We start from the raw sequence: 20,379 nt of genomic DNA, 5'->3' as shown, positions 1-20,379 counted from the left end.
TATATATATATATATATATATATATATATACGGTATATATATATATGTATATATATATATATATATATATATATATAGATATATATACGGTATATATATATAGATATATATACGGTATATATATATATATATATAGATATATATATATATATATATATATATATATATATATATATATATATATATATATATATATATATATATACGGTATATATACGGTATATGTATATATATATATATATATATATATATATATATATTCGGTGCATCACAAAAATGATCAAATTTCTACATTTTCCTTTGTTTGAAGTGCATATGTGAGACTTTATTCATCCAAGTCATATATTAAAATAAACTGTGTCCACATACCTTACATTTGACACTACAACTATGATTTTCCGACATAAACTGACAAAGTTGTGGCAATTTCAAAAATGGCACTCGTTAATAGAAGGCAATGCTGTGTGCATTCATTCATGGGATTCAATACATCAACAACACATGTACCAATTCAATATTTTATTATTCTGTGATGTAACATATGTCCATAAGGATTACATATCAATGTATGCACATTAATAAATGAACAAGCTACCACCAGGCAAGATATACTCGGTAATGTATTCAATAAAATAAATAGCAACAGAGTTCATTCACTCGTGAACATTGTCAATCTTGACAAATCTAATGATATCATTCTCTAAAACATATCTCTTGAAAATATTTCATCATTGTCTCCCTTTAAGGCAGCCATCTTAACCGTTAAGCCAACACCAAGCTGTGTGTGTGTGCGTGTGTGCACGTGTATGCATGCATGTGCGTGTGTGTGCATGCGCTCCTGTATGTGTGTGTATACGCGTGTGTGCATGTATGCGTGTGTGTGTGTGTGTGTGTGTGTGTGTGTGTGTGTGTGTACGTGTGTATGCATTTATGCGTGGGTGTGCGCATGTACGTGTGTGTGCGTGTATGTATGCGTGTGTGAGCACGTGTGTGTGCGTGTGTGTGTGTGAGTGTGTAAGATCAACTCAAATATAACCACCAGTATGTGAAGGTTGTCCCCTAGCCAAATACCCATACGAGTCTCTGCATTATTTAACTGTGCCGAGGTGAAAACTCCATTAAACAATGTTAACCTGGAGTTTACATACCTGTTATGGTAACCTGTGTAAACAATGCTAACCTGTATAAACTTGTTTTAAATTTAATAAGCACTTTTGCAATTACAAGTTATCTTTGCACACAGCGAGCAATACCGTTCGAAATGGTGGATTGGGTCATCACCAACATTGTGATCTTCTTCATAGTTTACCATGAACATTGAGTGGATGCAAAAACGAGACATGGGACCATTCAAAATGAAGAAGACGGAGAGCTCCACAAAGATCAGAGCAGAGGGTATGGACAATTCAATAACTAAATTAGTAATTAGGCTCAAGAACTTATGAACAGCAGATCAACAAGAACTGTTTTTAGATACAACACTGTTAACTTGTGCAACTCCTGTTATTCCAATGTCGTCCTGCATAGTTTGAATATGAATATGGACGATGATGAAACAAATATCTTGCAGGAACCAACCACAATCACTTCAGATGGGTAAGAACAGACTGAGGTACTTCAGACAAATTTCAACACAGAACGAGGTCTTCTCCTATGTAATCAGAGCCCAGCTGAAACATGGAAATGTCTGAATCATGTGCATCATTTTCATAAGTCTCGCCCCTCAGCCAATACGCAACTGTGTACAAACTGCGCTTCTTTCGTTTCATCCTCTCAATGCGACCATTGTACACAACTGTAGAGAGAGTCTCACTATCGTACCAGATGTGGACAATATCCCGTCCAACGATCTGTCCTGACAATGTCATTAAGGACCTGAAGACGTTCAGGGGACAAATCAGGGAATTTTGCTGGCACTTCATCCAAACTGATATTTGCCAGCTGTTTTTCCAGAGCACGACTTGATTTTTCTTTCTTCTCTTGAAGTTTGATTGTCACGCGCTTTGACATTTCAGATTGCAAAGCAGTCTGACGTTTGCGAAGCAAGACACGCTTCTTGCGCGCCTTACTGATGGACTGTGTAACAATACTGTCCATATCCTCCACCGGCAGTCCATCCAGGTATTCCACAGTCATGTTTTTTTGGCCACAAATTTTCGATGCGAGAAAATCCAGGGTGACGCTGGGCGCACGATTCTTCCCAGTCGAGAACATCCCTATGATCTCCTCTGCATCCATGTTGTGTGAGCGAGCTGACTGAGTTTCTTGTCGAAGTTTTTCAGTTAGATCCATTGCAAAATAGCGTCCATACTGTCTTTCCAAGACAGTGATGGTGGCATCAATGCAGGCTGTCAACATGGATGACAGAGTGTCACTGGCTTGCTGGTCAGGTGGTTGGATTCTGACAGCCTTCATGACGGGGTCTGCATCATCGAGCAGGTCACTGAAGAAGTCGCTCTCCTGAGTGAGGAGACGAAGGGGATCATGACGGGCCTGCTTCATTGCCTCAATGACACCACGAACGACTTCAATGCCATCAATGTGGTCTATCTGTTGCTCGGCTGACCTGTAGAATTTTGTCATCCATGGACCAGTCAGCAACTTGCCGAACAGACCGAGTGTCTGCAGCCCCAGCTGTCCTGTAGTGCTTGCAAAATCACGCCGTATGCATGTCTGCAGGCCACCGCATGAAACAACTCCAGTCGTGAAAAAGTGTAAGAATTTCTCATGGTGTGTGATGAGTATCCCACTTGTGTGGAAGATGATATGAAAACGGTTTCCACGGTACCGAGGAATCAACCCTCTTGGCAAATTGTTCTTGTCAAGGAACAAGCAAAATCCTTTGGGGTCGCCTTTGCTGTCCTTATACCGGAATTTGCTGATCTGGAGAACGAGGTTCCCGGCAACACAATCCGTCCCGTAAAGGGCGCCTTTTTCAACTTCTACTTTCTTCAACGCTGCCCGACATGAACTTGCAATTGTGTCCAATGGGTGAAGGTGACAATGCAGCTCATTCAGGCACTTTCCCCATCTCTCCTCGACTTTGCAGATAGCCGCATGATTAACTGCCACACGGTCACTCATGGTGTTTGCTACATTTGCTATCATAGCGCTCCTACAGTCCTGGAATGAGGCACTGTGAATATCGGAATATGCCCTGGCGATCTCTTCGACCGCAAAGCAGATGTGGTCGGCATAATCCTCAGCTGTCCCACCAGCTAGCTGGTCGATGGCAAGAACAAAACACCGATCCTCAGTCGTCACGTGGATACTGTTCATGTGAATCCCTTCCTGGGTAGTCACATCAAACCCAACAGTGAGATTTCCAGTGTTCATCATGATTTCACCGACTTGTATGTCTGCAATGACACCCAACTCACGAACCATGTCTTCTGTGGCTTTACGACCAGGGATATCCGCAATCTCCCAACCACATCGCATGAACTACTTCTCCATCAGGCTGTGGATATTGCCAGTGGCGACTTGATGAAGTACTGCATCGTACACCATCATACGTACATTGGTAAGTGGAGTGGAGTAAGTTTTGAGGTCCCGCTTACCCTTCATGCAATGTGCATCAGCCGACAGTTCTTCAACTTTCTCCTGCAGTTCAAGATTAGAGTTCTGCAGCACACGAATTTCAGCATCCCGCTCCTTGATGGCAGCATCACGTTCCTCTACATGTTTAACCAGATGAGAAGTGGATGCACTCACAGCATGAAGCTTGGCTGCCTTGGATCGGACAAGTCTCCTTCGTGTCCTCAACAACTCTAACTTCATGTCTCTCAATGCCTTCTGGCAACCACAGTTATGCTCACGCATGCACCGTTCATCTCAAAGTCTCTTGATGATGTCCTTTTTCCGCTTAACCTCCTGATTATGTGCACTCTCAGAGACACAACTGCTCAGTTCGTCCTTCAGTTTCCTAATAGCCTGCTTGTGCTTATGTCCCTCTTCCACACGTTTGGACATCACGAAATCCAACCTCAAATTCAATCTGACTTTTCGAGGAGTCAAATTTCCCTTCCGCGCACTGTGCCTGGAGCCAGTTGATGGAGTTGTGATGACAGATGATGAGGTTGGGGGCGTTTCGAAGACAGCTGAGGAACGTGGCGAAGAAGAGGTTGGCGACACAACACTTGATGATGGCGGTGGAGATGGAGCTGGTGGCACCAAAGGCTCGCCTAGTTCTGTGGAAGATGAGGTATCAAGGAGTGCAAAGCGTTCAACACAAAGTCCAACATAGTGATCATATGTCCTCGTGATCCCACATTTTTTCAGTTTATCGGTGTGGGACACGAGACGTTTGATGTCGGCATTCAAAGAACTGAGGAATCGTGTAGAAACTGATGAGAAATGTGCTTCCAGTTCACGAATAGTCTTCGCTCTGGATTTCTCTCCTGATAAAACATACACGCGTAGAACATGACCGTTCTTCAGCTCGTCGTGAACAGACGGAAGTTTTGAGAAATTCTCATCAAGATACTTTCTTCCAATAGCAGGTTGACCAGCAACGGCAGAAACCATCCTCCTTTTCTTCTTAGGTGGCATCTGAAAGAAATGAATGAAAATAATGAAGTTCACATTTAAGATAAAACGAAAATAACACCATTGCAACACAAAGAACATGGCATTTGTTTACTAAACAGCCATTAGGCCAATCAGATGACATAATTCAGGTCACGTGACTTGATACACGGGCCAAAGATCCAGTATATGGTAAAGCACATGGCATTTGTTTACAAAAACATAGCCATTCGGCCAATCACATGACACCATTCAGGTCACGTGACTCGGATTTTCAGCAGAAAAACCCCAACACACAAGACTGCTTGGAATGTACCCATCAAATTGCCAAATAATTTGAGACATGGACAACTAATATCTCCTCAAAACCGATACTAATATCACATCATTACAAATCATATGACAACAAGTGGAATATCAATCATTCAAGGTCCGTGGGATTGCTTAATTTGATCCAAAACTTGGCAAAAGTGAGCGATTTCGTGCCGGGCGCACGGATTTAGATCGACGACCATGTATCTTACAAGTGTTATAAAATCACTCACGATGAACCAATCTGAATGAAATATTCACCACATTGTAGAATATTTGCTATATTTAACGTCCACTCACCTTTGAACGACGTCTATATCTCCAAAATATCACTTTTTTCCAATCAAATTCGAGTACAAACTTCCGCTCAACGGATCTTCACAAATATAAAACGAGGCTCCAGACGAGATGGGTAATCCCTCGTTCATCATGCACGGAATGCCGGGGAAATTCCCTCCAACAGCCAATCAGCTGTCGCTAATCGAGGACTCCCATCTGCGCAATCAGCAAAACTGCAGAACCGCTCGCTCTGACCAATGCTTAATGCATTAATTGCTTAATGTGCCTTTGATTGTATATTATCTTCTCTACTATTGTTTCCTGTAAAAATTAAAAAAAACAACGATAACGATATGAGAGGAAATATATAACGACGGGCGGTGTTACTGGTGTTGTCTCGGGCGGTGTATAGGTAGTGTCCTTGCTTGCGTGGCTGATGACTTTTTGATAACGTACAAAAGGGGATTATAAAACGTTATTAAAAGTGCCTTTATACATTTCATTCGCCTACAGTTCACTAACCTTGGTGAAGAAATGAATTGTCTTGTGTTAGAACCGGCACAGATGTTATTGTTACTTTGACGGCATCTTCAGTTCGCTTCCTTAATCAGCTGTGCCATGTCTTTCGAAGATCCCTTCTACTCTGTGAAAAGGTGGGTTTTGACCAGTTAATTCCTCGTGTGTTCTTATTCGTCAAAAGTAAATCGTGACAGTGAGGAAAAGCGTTTCTGGCGTCGTCACAAAGTACCTCACCGCATCTAATACGTAATACTACTTGTTAGAAGAAGAAGAAGATATTTGCATTATTTATTTATTTTATAGACGTGGCTGCCTTTTTGTAAATCGAAATGAATGAGTTTTCGCCGAGGAAAGAGGAAATTCAATAGGTCGGATCTGGATTCGACAAATTGTGCTGCCCTCAGCCATGTTCTGTTTACGAAAGAACAAGATAAAATGATGGATTCGAGGGTGCTTCTCTTTATCACAACATTATGTTTCACCTGCGGACCTTACCTGCTTACCTGGACGGCCCATCCCAAACGTTACCTGGGTCCATTATCAGACTTGCTGTACATAGACACTCCAAAACATTACCTTGGTCCATCCCACCTTGTATTTTTTTTTTTTGTATACAAGATCGAGGCTCGTGTAAGAGCTAACATTAATGCCAAAAAAAAAAAAACGGACACACAAGACAAAATAAAGGAAGCGGAAGACAAGAAGTTGAGAGAGGGGAAGCACACAAGTACAACATTTGAGAGCAGGGACATTGGGAGATCTGTGGGAGGGAGAGGGCTTGGGGGAAGGGGGGGTGGGAGAAGTATAAAACACAAGGACACATCTAGGACTTCCGGGAAAGAAGTCGGTATTTCAGAAAAGTGGATCTGGAGTGAATTAGCGGGGGTAGAAAAGATCAAGGTTTTGGATGGGCGAAGATAAGAGATGGTGGTGAACAGCTGTTTTAAAGACCTGGAGGGAAGAGTGGGATTGAAGAGAGTGAGGGAGTTTGTTCCAGAGGCGGGAGAAAAGAGGAATGAAGGAGTGAAGGTGAGCAGAGAGTCTTGATTACAATTCTGTACAATTTACTGAACTTAGGGCCAAAATACTGCAAAACTGCATGTTCGTGTTCCAATTCATGTTGAAAATAAAACGTTCAACTGAGATCAAGTTGTTCCTCGATCATAAACGAACATTTGGAGACAGCCAGACAAATATGCCGACAAAGCGAACCAATTGCTTAAGCCCACCTTTCGCATTGCACGGGCAGGGTAAAAATGCTTTGGGTGAATGCTTCCTTCTTGTGATTGTGTGCAGTGAGGTGCAGAATGCGTTGCAATCAGCAAAACGACATTATGTACATTGGCGGGAGCTTGTCATGAAGCGTGGAAATAACAGGAGCTTGGCTTTTCGGGATGAGGTGGAGTCTGTGAGCAACGAGCTGAGGAATGCATTGCGCAGCATCGAGTGGGACCTCGAGGACCTCGAGGAGACGATTGGTATAACTCTCCTCTTCATTGTCTTTTCATATATTTGTCGTTAAAGGAAACCATATTACCATATTACAGAGTATTTTATATATATATATATATGAATGAATATATTATATATATATATATATATATATATGAATGAATGAATGAATGAATGATAGTTTTAAAGACATTTTCCCTGCTAGAGCAGGGGTTAGCCTTGCGGACCCCATGACAATCATGGTTCCCTGTTTGAGGCAATGTTTTTATGGCCGGATGCCCTTCCTGACGCCAACCCTTGGTCACGCTCTTACAATGCGCAGGGATACGGTGTACCTATTCTAAGCAGGGTACACACCGGGATCATTCATCCCAGCAAGCTGGAACTCAATTTGCCGACCTCGGAAGGATGACAGGCTGAGTCAACCCCCCTGGCGTTAATTCAGCGATCGACCGGGATTCGAACCCAGGATCCTAGGATCCCAAGCCGGCACCCTAACCACTAAGCCAACACCAGGCTATATATCTATATATAGATATATATATAGAACATACTCTTGTACATATACATGTGTAATGATGTGTCAAATTGAGATAGGAAATACGTATGGTGTTGTCACTACCAGCAATTTGAGTGTGCATCCTTTCATGAAAATACAAACATAATTTCAAAAGTTCTTCTTTTCTTGTTTTTTGGTGTTCATAATCACTAATCTGACATAAGCTTTGGATTCCTTGGGCCTGAAACATAGGATTATCATTTAGAATGAAGTTTATATGTCAATTGCAAGCTGAGTGAGATATTCGGAAATTCTTATTTATGGCGGCCATTTTGAAAATCCATAAGGGGTGCTATGCAGGCATCTGCGCAAATGTAAACATTCATTTTCATATTTAATTCCAGATGCCATAAGCTTCTCAAAAATGTACTGGTTTGCTAATCTCCATAAATTTTGAACAAAAATACATGGTGATCCTGACTACCTATACCCTTTTCCTTTTCAGGGTTTGGTGGTATCGTGGTATTTGTTTCCTGGGATTTCTTTTTTATTCTTTTTTTGTATACAAAATCGAGGCTTGTGTATGAGCTAACACATTAAACATGAAAACACGCACATACACATAAAACATACACTGAAGGGAGCGGGAGAGTGAGGGAAGCACACAAGCACAACAGTGGAGAACAGGGACGTCGGTAGATCTGTGGAAGGGGGAGGGCTGGGGAGGAGGGAGGGATACATGGTAGAAAGCAAATGAACACGACTAGGAATTTCAGGAAAGAAGTTGGGGATTGAAAGAGGGGGTGTTTTAACTGGGATAGAAAAGATCATGGCAGATCTTGTGCGTCCTGCAGGAATATTTGGGGGGGACAGAGCACAGACAGAGCAGGGGGGGGCAATGTCAGAAAGGAGTCGGTAGAAGACAGAAAGACCACCAACCTGCCTGTGGTGAGAGAGAGAGAAAGGCCCTCGGAATCAGCTTAATCGCGGGAGATACCAATGATTCTGAACGCTTTGGTTTCAATCACGTGAAGCCGAGCTAGGTGTGAGGCAGGAGCACCAGCCCAGAGGGGAGATCAGTCTTCCATTGAGCTGCGGATGAAAGCCTTGTATGTGGTGAGTAGCTCAGAAGTGCCCAGAAAGGGCTTCACACGACGGAGGGTGCCCAGTTGGCGACTGGCTTTGGAGGCCAGCTTGGAAATGTGGTTTTCCCAGGAAAGATCATGGCAGATAGTGAGACCCTAAAGCTTGAGTGACAGAACTTCTTCTAGAGTATTGTTCGGAAAGTAGATGGGAGGGTTATCCAGATGGTCTTTTCGGAGAGACAAAGTGAGAGTGTGAGTTTTGTCAGGATTGAAAGACATGTCCCACTTGTTTGACCAGTTTGTGATTTTTGTCCAGGTCTGCAGAGTGAAGAGGCTGCTGCTGCCTGCCATTCTGAGGGTTGAGATATGGATTTTTAGTGCCGTAGTTCAACTATCCCATTGACAGTGGAGCAGAAGACAAAAGTGGTGGCTCTGTGGTATGAGACTAAATCAACAACCACAACAACATTTTCTGGGGGGCAGAACCACCTGAGGAGATCATTGAGAGGTACCTGAAAGGTCCGAAGGTCACATGCCTCTGCGCCTTCAATGCCAGATGGGGAATGCTAGGGCCTTACTGGTTTGAGAATGACAACAGGACGGTGACGATCAACGGTGAGCGCTACCTGCTCTGGAAGTTCCATAATGATCTAGCCCAAAAGGTCACCCAAACCAGCTCGGCATGACCTGGTTTATGCAGGATGGTGCAGTCCCGCATACAGCTGGTGACACCATCACTTTCATGCAGCAGCTCTTCAGAAACCGCCTATCTCAGTCAACGGAACATCTTCTCTTCTGGACTTGGTTATGACTAACTTCCCTGAAAATGTCTGCTGCTCTTCTTCTGCTCCGATCGGATCATCTGATCATGTCCTTGTTAAAGTGGACATCTCTCTGACCATCCTCAGGGAGCCTGCTCAGCGTCGACGAGTCTGGCATTTCACTCAGGCCAACTGGCACGGTCTTCAAGCAGCCATCAATCATCTGGACTGGTCTCCCATCTCTACCACCTCTGACATCAACTCATCCTGGGAATTCTTCCAAAGTAAATTGCTCTCTCTCATGCACAGATTTATCCCATCTCGTCTTCAGTTGTCATACCCTTCCTCCCGTCCATGGTACACGGAATCTTGTGGTGAGGCTGTTGCCCAGAAACAACTTGCCTTCGTCTCCTGGAAAGCAAATCCAACGGAAGGAAATCTCATTTCCTTTCACAAAGCCCGAAACAAGTGTGTGTCCACCCTCAGGAGAGCCAGGAAACAATATCTCTCCGTTCTCAAGACCGAACTCTCTTATCTGTCTCCCTCTTCCAAATCCTGGTGGCGTCTGGTCAAATCCGTTTCTGGTGTTTGTTCCCCCTCCATCCCCTCCCTTACCTCAAACGGCTATACAGCTGACTCTGCACGTGAAAAAGCTGAATGCCTCAACTCTGTGTTTGCCTCTAAATCTTGTGTCCCAAACCCATCCCTCTCTGTACCCACCATACCCAGTCGTACCCTGCTGCTCCTGGACTCCGTGTCCTTTCCTCCTGACAAGGTGGAAAAGTTTCTGTCAACCCTCGACTCTGATTCTGCAACTGGACCCGACGGCATCAGCCCACGGGTCCTAAAATCCTGCTCTGCTGCTCTATCTCACCCTCTCGCTGTTCTCTTCACCCTCTCTTTTGCTCAAGGTCAACTGCCATCTGCTTGGAAATCAGCCAACATCACCGCTTTGCACAAAAAAGGTGCAAAAACAGATCCTAGCAACTACAGACCAATCAGCCTTCTCCCAATTATCAGCAAAGTCATGGAATCCATCATTGCTTCTGATATGAAATCTTTCCTCTTCTCCAATGGCTTGATCTCTGATCATCAATTTGGTTTCAGACCAGGTCACTCTACTCTGGACATGCTGCTTCTGCTGTCTCAACAATGGATGGAGGTCCTCAATGCCAAACAGGAAATTAGAGCTGTCTCCCTCGACATATCACGTGCCTTCGACACGGTCTGGCACCCCGCTCTGCTCACCAAACTCTCCTCCTTTGGTATCCATGGAAATCTCCACGCATGGCTGGCGGACTTCCTCTCTAGTCGTCGTCAACGTGTGGCCCTGAATGGGTTTCTCTCATCTCCTCTTCCTGTTCAGGCTGGAGTTCCCCAAGGCAGTGTTCTGGGCCCCGTGCTTTTTCTGGTCTTCATCAATGATCTCTCTGACTCTCTCGAAAATCCTCTCTATCTCTTTGCTGATGACTCCACTCTCTGCCGCTCCATTCCTCTTCCCTCAGATCGGCAGTCTGCTGCCTCCTCACTCTCTGAAGACCTGGACAAAATCACAGACTGGTCAAACAAGTGGAACATGTCTTTCAATCCTGACAAATCTCACACTCTTACTATGTCTCTCCGAAAAGATCGACTGGACAACCCTCCCATCTACTTTCTCAACAATCCTCTCCAAGAAGTTCTGTCGCTCAAGATTTTGGGTCTCACTATCTGCCATGATCTTTCTTGGGAAAACCACATTTCCAAGCTGGCCTCCAAAGCCAGTCGCCGACTGGGCATCCTCCGTCGTGCGAAGTCCTTCCTCGGCACACCTGAGCTCCTCACCACATACAAGGCTTTCATCCGCAGCTCAATGGAATACTGTTCTCCCCTATGGGCCGGTGCTCCTGCCTCACACCTAGCTCGGCTTCACGCTGTTGAAACCAAAGCTTTCAGAATTATTGGAATCTCCCGCGATGAAGCTATCTCTGAGGGCCTTTCACTCACTCACCGCAGGCAGGTAGGTGGTCTTTCTGTCTTCTACCGACTCCTCTCCGGCCTTGCACCCCCAGCTCTCTCTGTGCTCTGTCCCCCAAATATTCCTACAGGTCGCACAAGATCTGCCAGCAACCCTCTGATGGTTAAACTGCCGAAATCTCGGCTCTCCGCTCACCTTCACTCTTTCATTCCTCTTTTCTCCCGCCTCTGGAACAAACTCCCTCACTCCCTTCAATCCCACTCCTCCCTCCAGGTCTTTAAAACAGCTGTTCACCACCATCTCTTATCTTCCCCCATCCAAAACCTTGATCTTTTCTACCCCCGCTAATTCACCCCAGATCCACCTTGTTTGAAATTCCAACTTCTTTCCTGGAAGTCCTGGCAGTGTCCATATGTTTTATACCTCTCCCACTGCCCCCTTCCCACGCCCCCCCCCCCCCAAAGCCCTCGCCCTCTCTCAGATCTCTCGATGTCTCCATGTCTCTCGGTCCCTGCTCTCAAATGTTGTGTTTGTGTCCTTCCCCCTCTCTCCCCATCTTGTCTACCGCTCCCTATGTTATATGTTTTATGTGTCGGTTTGTCTTTCTGTGTGATTAATGTTCGCTCTTTCACGAGCCTCGATATTGTATACAAAAAAAAAAAAAAAAAAAAAAAAAAAAAAAAAAACCGCCCTGTCACACTGGATGATCTGAAGCAGGAGGTGTCAAACTACCTCCAGGCAGTGCCACATGAGACCTACAGGAAAGTTGGACAGAACTTTGGAGTCAGGATCAATGCCTGTCAGAACTGCGGAGGGGCACATATCAAGACCGTCAATTACAAGGATTTTGCGTAAATGCCAATTTCAGACCTTGGGCTCTCACTAACTCTAGCAGTGACTTACTGCAATAGCAATCAGTAATAGAAAATACCATGTCATAAGCTTTCAAGAAATGTTTGGTTCACGTTCCTGAGGTTTCTGTTTCTTTTTAAATGAACATTTAAAGTTGCATCACTCTTTTTGAAACACCCTTTACAGTATGTGAGGAAATAGTGCCACATTTGATGGTAGCCGGTATTCCAAATTGGCTTTTTAAACCATCAAATATGTGGAATAATCAAAAATATCAAAAAGAACAATAATAAAAAAGACATAAAATGTCAGAGCCCCAGTGGTTTTAGTAGTTTTGCTGTACGGAGTTAAAGGCCGTCAGTCAACTATCTTTGGTTGGAAACACAAAATAAAATGTTATGGATATGTATACTCTCGTATACAGCAATACCCCGGCCTACGTCATTAGTTGGTTCCATAAGCCGTGACGTAACTCGGTTTTTGACGTAAACCGGGCGTAATGCCTTAAAAATGCCTTAAAATGAAGACAAACACCGTAACCATGCAGCATTGATGTTATGCACTGCCTGGTAGATGTTATAGTTATTCCAAAACTGCCGGATGTTGATGCCTTCCTCCTCCGACGTTGCATCGACAGCCTGACCAAGAGTGCGGCGGAGATAGTAGCGCTTAAAAAGCGCTATCACACCCTGGTCCATAGGCTGGATGAGCGATTTGGTGTTGGGTGGCAAGTACACCACCTTCGCATTGGGGTCGAAATCACCGAGGTTAGTGGGATGGCCAGGTGCATTGTCCAAAATCAGCAGCAATTTCAATTGAATTTTCTTCTCTCGACAATAGCTCTTGACAGCTGGGATGAAATGATTGATGAACCATTCTTCAAAAATTATGACGGTTACCCATGCCTTCATATTATTCATCCAAATGACGGGAAGAGACGCCTTCGGGATGTTTTTAAGTGCCCGGGGGTTCGCCGCATGATACACCAAGAGCGGCTTCAGCTTGAAGTCGCCGGTGCAATTGCCCTCAAGCATTAGCGTTAGCCGCTCCTTCGCGACTTTGTAGCCTGGCATGGTCTTCTCCTCCTTCGAGATAAAGGATCTGTTGGGCATCCTCTTCCAAAAAAGGCCGTATCGTCGACGTTGAAGATCTGCTCGGGCAAGAATCCCTCGTCCTCAATGATCTTCTTCAATGTGGCAGGAAATTCCTCGGCGGCTACGGTGTCGGCAGCTGCGGCTTCGCCCTGAATCTTGACGTTGTGCAAGCTGAAGCGCCGTTTAAAGCGTGCAAACCATCCAGAGCTTGCAACGAAGGTTGTGTCCTCATCCTCCGGGTGCTTCTTCAGAAGATCCTGGAACAAAGACTTCGCCTTCTCCTGTATCAGCAGCTGGCTCATTGGTATACGTTCGTATTGGTATGCGTTGGTATTATGATGTAGGAGTGACGTAAAGACGCACATAATGACGTTCGCTGAACTGAAATTTACTCGAGAACAGTGGCGTAAAGTCGAATTTGACGTATGTCGAAATGGCGTAAAACGGGGTATTGCTGTATTGTCTTTTTTATTTTTATTTTTTATTTTTTCTATACAGAATTGAGGCTCATGTAAGAGCGAACACATTAAACATGAAAACTCGCATGGACACAAAAAACATACAATAAAGGGAGCGGGAGTCAAGAGGGGGAGAGAGAGGAAGACACACAAGCACAACAACAGTAGAGAACGGGGAAGTCGGTAGATCTGTGGAAGGGAGAAGGCTGGCGGGAGGTGGGAAAAGTTTTAACAAGTCTTTGTGCCAGGTCTGAACAAAATCGGACCATGCATGTTCAAGAAATGGTTGGGGACACGTTTAAGTAACAAAATGGCGACCAGTCGACCATCTTCGATCTGATCTCAAAAAGAAATGCCATGCATTTGTAAACCATCATTCATTGTCTGTTTGCCAAGTTTGAACATCGGTAATTGCATGTCGGAGGAATGGTTCAGGACGTGGTCAACATCAGGTTTTTTTCCAACTAAAATGTCCTCCAGTCGGCCGACTTCGGTCACATCGTAAAACAAAATGATGTGCATATGTGTACAATCATGGATTGCCTTCATACCATGTATGAACAAAATCGGTCCATACATGTCAGAGATATTGTTGCGGATGGACGAATGGACGGACCAACAGACGAGACCCAATCCATAAGCCCCCATTTTGGACTAAGTCCAACAACAACACAACATGCATTTTAAGGCCATTTTCCCTGCAAGAGCGGGGGTTAGCCTTGCGGTCCCCATGACAATCTTCTCCATTTTGCCCTATTTTCTGCATCTCCCCTTGTTAACCCCCTTGCCCGCATTTCTTCTTCGACCATCTTTAGCCAAGTCTTTCTCGGTCTTCCTCATCTTCTACTTCCTTCTACATTCATTTCCGTCACTCTTCTCATCCAGTCACTTTCATCCTTCCTCAACACTTGACCAAACCATCTCAACCTGTTCCTCTTCACAGCATCAATCACAGGCTATATTCCCATCATCTTTTGCAATTAATCATTTGTCTTCCTCTCTCTCAACGATACTCCGCACATCCACCGAACCATTCGCATTTCCACTCTTTCCAGCCTTCGTTGCTGCTCTCCGTTCATTACCCATGTCTCGCTCCCATAAATCATAACACTTCTCACACATGCAGCATACACCTTTCCCTTCAGCTTCAACGACACTCCCCTCCTCATCAGCACACCACTCAGTTCCCGAAACTTCTTCCATGCACATCTCACTCAAGCAACCGTTGCCGAGTCTGATCCACCTTCTCCATTCAGCATGTCTCCGAGGTAGCAAAATGTTTTCACACCTTCCAGCTTCACGCCATCTCCAAGATCCAACTCAACATTTCCTCCATCTGCAGCTCCCTCTGTGCACACCTTACATTTGAATGTAGCTGCCACACTGGTTAATGACCCTCTCAGACCACTACATTTTTTATGAACCCACTCAGCGCACATTGTACATTGAATGGAGTTCACTCCGACACCCTTCCTGCACACAGCACAGGGCCACTTCTCAGTTCTTTCCACCTCACCACATGCTTTACCACTTGCCATCACCTTCGTCTTTCCGATATTCACCTTCAGACCTTTTGTCTCCATACATTCCTTCCACTTGTTCATCTTTTCCTTCAGTCCATCCATACTTTCCGCAATCAACACCAGATCATCTGCATACAACCACTCCCACGGTAAACCCTCCTTTACGTTCTGAGCCAGCACCTCCATCACAGCTTCAAATAGTAGTGGCGTTGTATCGACCCCTGATGCACTCCCACCTTCACCTCAAACTCACCACTGTTCCCGTCCTTCGTCCTTACAGCTGTGCACGCTCTTTGGTACATTGCCATCACTACTCTGATCAACCATTCCTCCACTCCTAACTTCCTCAATGCCCATGTCAATACTTTGCGTGGAACCTTATCGAATGCTTTCTCCAGATCAACAAACCCAAGAAACAACTTCTTCCTCTTCTCCATGTACTTCTCCTGCAACTGCCTCACAATAAAGAGCGCATCTGTCGTTTCTTTTCCTGGCATAAATCCAAACTGCATTTCGTCGATCTTCACCTTCTTCCTTATCATCCTCTCCAACACCCTTTCCAATACCTTCATTCCATGCTCCAATAACTTTATCCCTCGATACGAGCCACAGTCCAGAGGGTCACCTTTCCCCTTGTATAGAGGGACGAGGGTACTCAGTTCCCAACCCACTGGAATGCGGCCTTCTTTCACCACCAGATTACAGATCTCTGTTATTCTCTTCACACCCCAACTTCCTGCTGCCTTAAACATATGTCCCACATCTCCCATCGGCCCTCCTGCTTTTCTTCTCTTCATTGCTTTTATCGCTTCCTCAACTTCCTTCGCAGTTATCTTCTCTGCCGGTCCAAAAACTGGGTTACTCTCTATGTTGCCATCGCATTCATTCTCTGTATACAACAGCATTTCCATATATCTTTTCCATCTTCCTTTATCTGGGTCCACAACGATTTGTCCCACTTCATCCTTCAAGCAACTCACCCCCATCACATCACACCTCTCTTTCGCTATCTGCTTTGCAATCCTGAATACCGCCCTCTGACCCTCTTCCGAATCCAAGCGTTCTCCGAACATTTTCCTCCATGCCTCCTGCACCTTTGCTACCTCCTGCACCTCCTGCACCTGCACCTCTTTCCTTGCAGCCTTGTTGGCTGCCTTATAACTTTCATGCTCTGCTTTTTCTGCTCCCGTACCCTTCGCCTTCTGCCACTCCTTGAACTTCTTCCTCTTCTCGTCAATCCTCTTTCCAACTTCATCATCCCACCACCATGTTTCCGAGTGCCTCGGTGGTCCTTTTGTCCATCCACATACCTCACCAACGGCTCCCAACAGACTATCTTTCATTGACATCCAACCTCTTTCAAGCTCAACCACATCATCCTCTACCCTACTCAGCCTCTCTTTTAATGGCCTCCCTTACTGTCACCTCTTTCAACCTCCACACCTTCATTCTCGGTTGGTACTTCAACCACCGAGCTCTCCTCGCACCTTTCACCCTTATGTCGCAGACAACCAAGTGGTGCTGTGAAACAGCCTCCTCCCCCGAGATCACCTTTGTGTCCCGGAGGTGCCCCCTATCTCGCCTACGCACCATCAGGTAGTCAACGGTTGTCGTCGACCCACCTAACGTGTATGTAACAAGCTTATTATCCTCTTTCTGGAACTGAGTATTACAAATCAACAAATCAGCTCCATCAGCAAACTCCAAAATTCTTTCACCTTCTCCATTTCTCACACCATATCCGTAACCCCCATGAACTCCCTCAAAACCGTCCATACTCCTTCCCACATGTCCATTTAGGTCTCCTCCTACCACAATAACTTCCTCGTCTTTCACGTTTTCCATCAGCTTCACTATCGCACACAAGAACTTGTCCTTCTCTTCATCGCTCCGACCAACCTGCGGAGCATATCCCGAGATGAGGTTCACCAAGAGCTTTCCCATCATCATTTTCACCATCAGCAACCTATCACTCACTCTCGTCACACTCACCACACTGTCTACAAACTCCTCAGAAAACAGTACACCAACACCATTCATGCCCTCCGGGCACCCTTGCCACACAAACTTGTATTTCTGTCCCTGCCTACCCTTCACCATTCTCACACCACTTCCCTTCCATCTCATCTCTTGCACACAACATATGTCCATTGTCCACTCTTCTTCTGACCAATACTTCCACCACTTCTACTGATCTCCCTGTCATTGTCCCTACATTCCATGTCCCAAACCTCAGAAACCGATCTCCACTTCAGGCTGTACCCTGCCCATATGTAGTTGTAATTTTCATGGTTCTCTTTTTGAGGCAATGTTTTTATGGCCAGATGCCCTTCCTGACGCCAACCCTCTTAGTCGCCTCCCATGACACGCAGGGATACGGTGTACCTATTCTAAACCAGGGTACACACCGGGCACTAAGTGCGACAGGGGCTAATAATTAATCAAATGAGAATGGAAGAGGACAGGGGATGTTACACCCCTTCCCCCTCACCACTCGCTTGACCCCCTTATTCCCATCTTCCCTTCCTTCATCTTTCTCCTTAATTGTAATCCCTTTATCTTCATAATATAATGGAACTTTCTCAAAATTATGATATGCAATATGATATGGTGTGATCATTAAAATGTCTTTCAAAATTGACAAAAATTACAAAGTTCATTTTCAAAAAATACAATTACAATTCCCAAAAAATTACAAAGCACATTGCCCAGCTAAGGATGGTTGAGAATGGTGCTCCCTCCCTCCCCCCCACCCCCACCTCTCCTCCCCCCATCCTGGGAGGACAGCAGTGCCCTCTAGTCTATTTCAAAAGGGCTTTTCTGGCCAAACTGTTGCATAGGCTCCTCCTTTTAGGAATGAGCTGAGCTACAGCCTCAACATCTCCTTTGCATCGCACCACAGTCAATACCGGGTAGATAATTTAGTTCTCAATTTTATAGACCAGTCCACCACGGGAGATAGAACATCCACGGACACATTTTTCAGGATTGTTGACCCTCGCCTTATGAGGGAGGCCTTTTTATTATAAAACTAGAACAATGCGACTGTGTCACCAATATGCCTCCGCATATTCCCACAACGGGTAGATGCTATCGTTTACTGTCCTAAAGATAACCAAGTTTGATTTAAATCCCTTCAGCTGTTCTCAAGTATCACATTTTTACCAGACATGACAGGTTTCACATCGATCGGTGAAGTGGTTTCAGAGAAGGTATTTTTTTTAAATATCGGCTTTCAAGCTAATACGACTGCAATACCACATGACGTATGACCTTAAAAAATGTACACTCTGCATATGTATGGGTAGGGGATCATGTTTGTGAAGTTTTGTGTTGATCGAATAAGGTTAGTTTTTCTATTCAAGATGGCTGCCAAACCACATGACCTACAGCATCATCATTTTCAAACTATATGCAACAGTGCTGTTCGATGATATTTGTTAAATTTCGAATCGATAGGGTAAGCGGTTTCAGAGATATAATTATTTAATATTTTCCTTAAATCCAATATGGCTGCCAAACCATGTGATCTATGATTTCATAAATTTAATTTTTCAATAAAAATGGGTCATAGATCATGTGCATGCAATTTCAGATTTTTCGGATAAGGAATTTGATTAAAACATTTTTGGTTGGTATACCACTTCACCTATGATGTCATCATTATCATGCTTTTGTTCCCCATTGGGAGGACTTGACAATGTGTCAAGTTTAAAATTTTCCCATTCAGTGGTTTCTGAGAAATAAAAGTTTTAATTATTTGCTTTTAATCCAAGATGGCTGCCATACCACGTGACCTATGACATCACAAGTATCATAAAAAAACATTCTACATGGGTGTCACTCCTAACCTGAAAGTTTCCTCTCAATCGGACATATGGCTACTGAGAAAAACGAGGTTCAGCCCGTACGGGCGGACGGACGGACTACCCGAAAACAATATTGCCTCCGGCAACTTTGTCAGCGGAGGCATAGAAAAGGTTAAAATTCAAAACATTTAAACAGCTTGGAATGCGCACCATGACCCCACAACCAAAGTATATATACAGTCCAACAAGACTGTCCCAAGAGCATGCACATTCACCTCAGCCTGAAGGCTGAAGTACATGATCAAGCAAACACACACATCCCAACCCAAAAAGGCCAGAATGCATGGTCATACAATTGGACCACTTCTAAATGGGAGTAGGTCCCCATGACACTCCGTTAGCTTGGGGCAGAAGCTCCCCCAGAGTGAAATGGTCAAACCCTACAAGACATTAAGTCGAGATCCGACCCCATCACTGTGATGGGTACCAGGAAGTAAGTGCCATACCAGTTATTGCTGAATGCATCCTGATAAACAGGAAATGCCTGCTATGCATTTACCTTTCTGTGGTGTACAGAACAGTTAGGGAGTAGCCAGGAGCAATTTTAATTAAAAAAGGCTCTTCTGGCAAAACAATTGCATCAGCTCCACCTATTAGGCATGAGCTTATCAGTCAGAATTTATTGAGTGACTTAATCTCACACGTTATTGAAGGAGCTTGAAAAGCTCATCATTATCCTGCTATGTGTTCGTGAGTGAGTCAACACTGGTTCTCAGATCCACTATAATCTATATACACCATTCAGACGCTTCTTTGTTGAATGCCTTATCTTGTATTTTGTTGTACCGGGATGTCAAAGCAATTTGGTGCTACATATATGTTGCATTTGCAAAAGTGAGTTTGAGAGTTAAACTGAGAATAATGAAAAGATATAGAGAAGGGAAGAGGACAGCGGACGTTTGTCTTCCCCACCCCATCTCTTGACTCCTGCATTCCCATCTTCTTTTTACATATTTTCTAATTCTTTATGATGTGATAGGTGTTGTCGAAGCAAATCCTCAAAAATTCAGAATTGATGCAGGGCAAATAACACAGAGGAAGGCCTTCACCACACAAGTTCGGCAGGAAGTCAAGGTAGGTATTTGGCTCACTTTTTCTCACCCCTTCTTACAACTTAACTCGATGGTTTGTGGTACCGAGTAGACAGAGACATGGGGGGAGGTTTGTGCAGGTGTGATTTTGGTTTGCACGA

General features: G+C 44.5%; 2 protein-coding genes across 2 annotated transcripts in view; one reads left to right on the top strand and one right to left on the bottom strand.

Annotated features, from left to right (window-relative positions):
* Positions 1–504: 504 nt before the first annotated feature.
* On the bottom strand, positions 505–5,241 carry LOC137423047 (uncharacterized). Its single transcript, XM_068109821.2, has 2 exons — positions 5,140–5,241; positions 505–4,551 (listed from the first exon to the last, which is right to left on the bottom strand). The coding sequence occupies exon 2, from the start codon at positions 3,439–3,441 to the stop codon at positions 1,813–1,815; it is 1,629 nt and encodes a 542-aa protein (XP_067965922.2). The 5' UTR covers positions 3,442–4,551; positions 5,140–5,241; the 3' UTR covers positions 505–1,812.
* Positions 5,242–5,495: 254 nt separating this feature from the next.
* LOC137423048 (syntaxin-6) overlaps positions 5,496–20,379 on the top strand; it is a 50,107-nt gene continuing 35,223 nt past the window's right edge. Inside the window, exons 1-3 of the mRNA XM_068109822.2 lie at positions 5,496–5,771; positions 6,934–7,115; positions 20,167–20,261. Of these exons, the coding sequence (XP_067965923.2) occupies positions 5,737–5,771; positions 6,934–7,115; positions 20,167–20,261 (312 nt within the window). The 5' untranslated portion in view covers positions 5,496–5,736. The remainder of the gene's footprint in view (positions 5,772–6,933; positions 7,116–20,166; positions 20,262–20,379) is intronic.

Source organism: Myxine glutinosa, chromosome 3 (assembly GCF_964187855.1).
Source record: "Myxine glutinosa chromosome 3, kmMyxGlut1.1, whole genome shotgun sequence".
Taxonomy (NCBI): Eukaryota; Metazoa; Chordata; class Myxini; order Myxiniformes; family Myxinidae; genus Myxine; species Myxine glutinosa.
The sequence above is the reverse complement of the archived record's forward strand: the minus strand, read 5'-3'. Positions and strand labels throughout refer to the sequence as shown.

Excerpts from the sequence above, each read along its gene's own strand:
- LOC137423047 (XM_068109821.2), bottom strand. The coding sequence starts at position 3,441 with ATGCGATGTGGTTGGGAGATTGCGGATATCCCTGGTCGTAAAGCCACA.